General features: G+C 40.4%; 1 protein-coding gene across 1 annotated transcript; it reads right to left on the reverse strand.

Annotated features, from left to right (window-relative positions):
* Positions 1-395: 395 nt before the first annotated feature.
* Positions 396-4,195, reverse strand: LOC311286996 (uncharacterized protein). Its single transcript, XM_084403533.1, has 2 exons — positions 2,894-4,195; positions 396-2,187 (listed from the first exon to the last, which is right to left on the reverse strand). Exon 1 carries the CDS (start codon positions 3,681-3,683, stop codon positions 3,015-3,017), a length of 669 nt encoding a protein of 222 aa, XP_084259659.1. The 5' UTR covers positions 3,684-4,195; the 3' UTR covers positions 396-2,187; positions 2,894-3,014.
* Between the last annotated feature and the right edge of the window lie 610 nt (positions 4,196-4,805).

The raw sequence follows: 4,805 nt of genomic DNA on the forward strand, positions 1-4,805 counted from the left end.
CAGAGCTAACTGAATTATGCTAACAGTAATCATGTGCTGCTGTTGAGGCCGGGTACACTATTATTCAAACGATCAGGATCGGTACCATTTTTTTTAAAGAAATCTCTTATGCTTACCAAGGCTGCATTTATTTGATCAAAAATACAGTAAAAACAATAATATTATGAATATTTTTTAAATAACGATTTATGTGAACATTTGTTAATATGCCATTTATTCCTGTGATGTCAAAGCTGGATTTTCAGCATCATTACTCGTGTCACATGACTCTTCAGAAATAATTATAATATGCAGATTTGCTGCTTGATTCTCTGATGAATAGAAAGTTCAACAGACCATTATTTGAAATATAATAATAATAATTAAAATAATACTAATACTACTAATAATGATGATAATGATGATGATGATAATAATAATAAGTAAGGGATAATGTAGAGCGAGGCGGTTGTTATAGCGAATACAACTCTGACAGGCTGATCAGGACCCCTATAACAACCGCCTCGCTCTACATTATCCCGCTTATTACATGGCGACCTACCAAGTAAATCAATAATTTGACACAAAATATTGATTTAAAAAGGAGTTTATTGATTTAAAAACGATTGTATTGCTTCCGCTAAAGAAAATAGTCTGTTCCGTCTCTATGCGGTTAGAATCCTGTGTCCATAGCAACGCTCTGTTTTTCATGGCAACGGTGTGTTATACTTAGCAGCGGTCTGTTATCAAGAAATAAGAGACCGCATTCTACATTAGAATTCAATCAAGCCATGTAATAATAAAAGGTAATTTCTTAAAATGTTAATGGAAAAAAGTCTCAAAGGTATTTGTGTAGCTATGCTGTTAGCAGCTGTTATAGCCATTTGTATATCTTTAAACTTATGTGTGTTTGGAATCTGATGTTATTATGTTTTGAAATGCAGTGTGAAATGAAAATGATTCATGTTTTGTACATTTGCATTTATAATGTACCTCTGCATTGATTAAATACCCCTCTTGTGGATTTCATTTATAACACTCTGATCCAGGGGGCCCAATTGATTGGTGGCATTTCAAAGCATTTCACACACACACGCACGCACACACACACACACACACACACACACACACACACACACACACACACACACACACACACACACACACACACACACACACACACACACACACACACACACACACACACACACACACACACACAGTACCCCAAAATAGTATTAAACCATACCAGACCATTTACAGTGTTCATTTTCATTTAAGTTTGAGTCATTTTGTTATGTGCTTTTGATGGTTTTGGTTTTTATATTTCTATTTAGCTTTACTTTTTATTTTTATTTTTAGTACTTCAACTTAAACCTATATATTTCAGCAGCTGATATATTTCAGGTAGTTTCCCAACGCAAAGTTCTTTTTTTTTTTTTTAGGTGCACTATATAACTTTTGGCCCTCTAGTGGTTAAAGAACAAAACTGTATTTTTTTGTGGAAGAACATTATTTTGGTTGAGCTTTGTCTCTGCGTGACTTTGCAGATGAATGTGATTCTTTCTCACAACTAAAAAAAAAAAGAGCGAGAGAGGTTATCCTAATGATCATAAAACATGCACTATAGGCTTAAGAGATATAACCAGTTTAGATGGAAAGGATCTCAAACTGACTACTGAAGACATTACTGTAGCTATACCCATTAATAGACACTGTACTTTCTTCAAAAATAAATTCTAGTACAGCACAACAACAACCATAATCACAATAGATAATGCTTTACAATGAACTCTGTTAGAGAGCTACTTATGGCAATTTATCTGTTCAATAAATTACCTTACTCACCTGAATAAAACACCATCTCACAGTACCAGTCTTATTGGTAGTATACAGGACACACACTGTTTTCAGAGATTTATCGCCTGCCCCTCATTCAGTAAGTGAAAGGTCAAAGCACTAAAGTGCATCTGTGAGGCTGACAAGACACATCGATAAAAGTTTGATCACAGAGGGGGAGAGATACACACTAAGAGTAAGCAGATATCCCTCCATCTCTGTTTCCAAACTAACACACATTCACACATACGCTGAAAGAGTTGTGGATGCCAGCACAGAATCACAGACCATCTGACCTCTGATGTCTCAATGACTCACAGGCGGGCCCTCGTGATCTCCAGCAGCACGGCTCCAAACGTGCATCACCATCTGTTAGCAGAACATGAGAACACAACAGAAATGATTCAATGCAGAGGCAGTCCTAATGAAAGGGTCTGTAACAACAATTTATTTATAATAAACATATTTCGTATGTTTTATTTTTCAGTTTGAGTTGTCAGTTTAAATGTGGTTCACAGCAGATCTGCCACCTGCCCTTACTGTGGTGATACCATGGCATCAGATACTATACCATAAATACTTAAAATATCAAAGATAATTCAGTGAATAACTTGTCAAAAAACAAACAAACAAACAAACAAACAAACAAACAACAAAACTGTATTGCCATGGTGCACATCCGAAATGGACTATGGTATATGTGCCAAAAAAGTAGTACCATGGTACAAGTACATGTCCAGAAAAATGGGGAATAAAATTATGTATTTATATATTTAATAAAAACATGGTACTATCATGGTACATGTACAAACAAAAGCATTGTAGCACCATAGTATATGTGTGTGAAAAAAATTAAAACCATGGTGCAGGTACATTTCCAGAAAGAACTGTGTTGTAAAATCGTAAATATGGTAAATAAATAAAAATAAAAAAGTCCAAAAGACATGGTGACTACATAGTGCATATTTCTAAAATATAAGAGAGAAAATAAAGTACGATTGTGCAGGTACATCCAGGAAGAGAAAAAACATGGCAGTAAATGGTATTTAGATATTGTCAGCACAGGTATGCCTACCTGCTGGGGATCGCTGCCTGACGCACCTCCGCCGGTGCCGTTGGACCAGCTGCGGGTCATCAGCCAGGAGCCACCCTTCACTGATGTTTTGCTCCTTCAATCCGGCCCCCCGCAGCCGGTCCTAGGATCCCTGTTTTGTTCCTTCTGCACTCTTTTGTTCACAGCCGGTGGTACCCAAAGACTTCAGGAGCCGCTGGGTAGATGCTCCTATGTAGCCCCTACAGCCGATTTCTACCGGGAAGGTAAGAGCACTCCACCCAGCTTGAGAGCACGCAGCTGCCAGCTCTGTGTACCTCTCCTTCTTCCTCTCAAAGGCAGCCTCCAGCCCCTCCTCCCATGGGATAGTCAGTTCAACCATGATGACTGTCTTAACAGAGGCTGAACAGAGGACGATGTCAGGCCGTAAGAAGGTTGCGGTGATCTCTACTTCCCCTTGCCTGACGAAGTGATGGGATGCTGGGATGTTGCTGAATGGGCCCCGTTTTGCCTCCAGGACTTCTGCAAACTTGCTCAGGACTTGGTCATGGCACCATCTGTAGCGGCCCTGGATCAATGCTGCCTTGCACCCAGAGAGGATGTACTGGAGGCTCGGATTCTGGGAGGAGCAGAGATGACAGTTCTCCTCCGATCCGTACCACAAGTGTAGGTTCTGGGGGCTGGGAAGGACGTCATACGTGGCCCTTATGAGGAAGCTAAGAGTTGATTGGGGCATCTTCCACATATCAGCCCACTTGATATTCCTGTTGATAGCGTCCCAGGTTGTCCATCTGCCTTGCTGGTGTAGACACATGACTCTGATCTAGTAGCACTCCTTCTCCATCTTTGACACTTCAGTGAACACCAGGTCTTTCCTTTCCTTTGTGGATGCTTTGGACCACATTTTGGGTGCAGATCCCCATTCAAAACCTGTCCTTCATGGCTGTGAAAACCCAACAATCTCCAGATGCTTTAGCTGGTTGGTGGTCTGTTCCACTGTCTGGGTCACACTACGCTTGCGTCCTGTGCGGATTTGGGCTTCGTTGTTCCTCACAAGCGGTTCAGGCGAGTCTCGAATAGCAGCCTCACCTTCTTCTGCTTGTAGCCCAGGCTGATGGATTTCAGTGGGAGTTCCAAGATGTTCCTCCCAAACAGTGCCATGTTGGCAAGGCCGTGGGGGAGGTCAAGCCATTTCTTGATGTAGCTATTTGTCTTCCTGTCCATTTTCAGGATTGTTGTTGAGGTAATGTCGCAGTTTCAGAGGCCACATCAGATGCTTATACACAGTAAACTGGTAACACCAGACCTTGAACTTCCCTGGGAGGCAGCTTTGGTGGATCTTGTTCAGCCCATCTATGAGCTGAGATCTCACGGTGGCAGCCATGTGTCAGTCAGAAATGTCAGCCGTGTAGGGCCTTCCTAGGCTTTGGACAGGCTGGCACACAAGGACGGGAATTTTCTCACCGCTCACTAGTAAATAATAAACATATACATTAGTTAACATTTGAAGTGTATCAAAACCTTTCACCAAAGTTATACATGAATTTTGAACAATAACCGTTCTTGTCTTAGGACAACTTTGATGAACTTGTTTGATCCACTTCAAATGCTGACTACTTTATACAGTAACTCACAAAAGTGAGTACACCCCTCACAATTCAGCAAACATTTTAGAATATCTTCTCAAGGGACAAGACTATAGAAATGAAACTTGGATATATTTTAGTCAATGTGCTGCTTGTATAGCAGTATATATTTACTGTCCTCTGAAAACAACTCAACATAAAGCCATTAATGTCAAAATAGCTGGCAACAAAAGTAAGTAAACCCTAAGTGAACATGTCAAAACTGTGTCCAAAGTGTCAATATTTTGTGTGAGCACCAATGTTATCTAGCACTGCCTTAATCCGCCTGGGCATGGAATTCACCAGAGCTG

Source organism: Rutilus rutilus (genome assembly GCF_951802725.1).
Source record: "Rutilus rutilus genome assembly, chromosome: 3".
Classification (NCBI taxonomy): domain Eukaryota; kingdom Metazoa; phylum Chordata; class Actinopteri; order Cypriniformes; family Leuciscidae; genus Rutilus; species Rutilus rutilus.

Excerpts from the sequence above, each read along its gene's own strand:
- LOC311286996 (XM_084403533.1), bottom strand. The coding sequence starts at position 3,683 with ATGTGTCTACACCAGCAAGGCAGATGGACAACCTGGGACGCTATCAAC.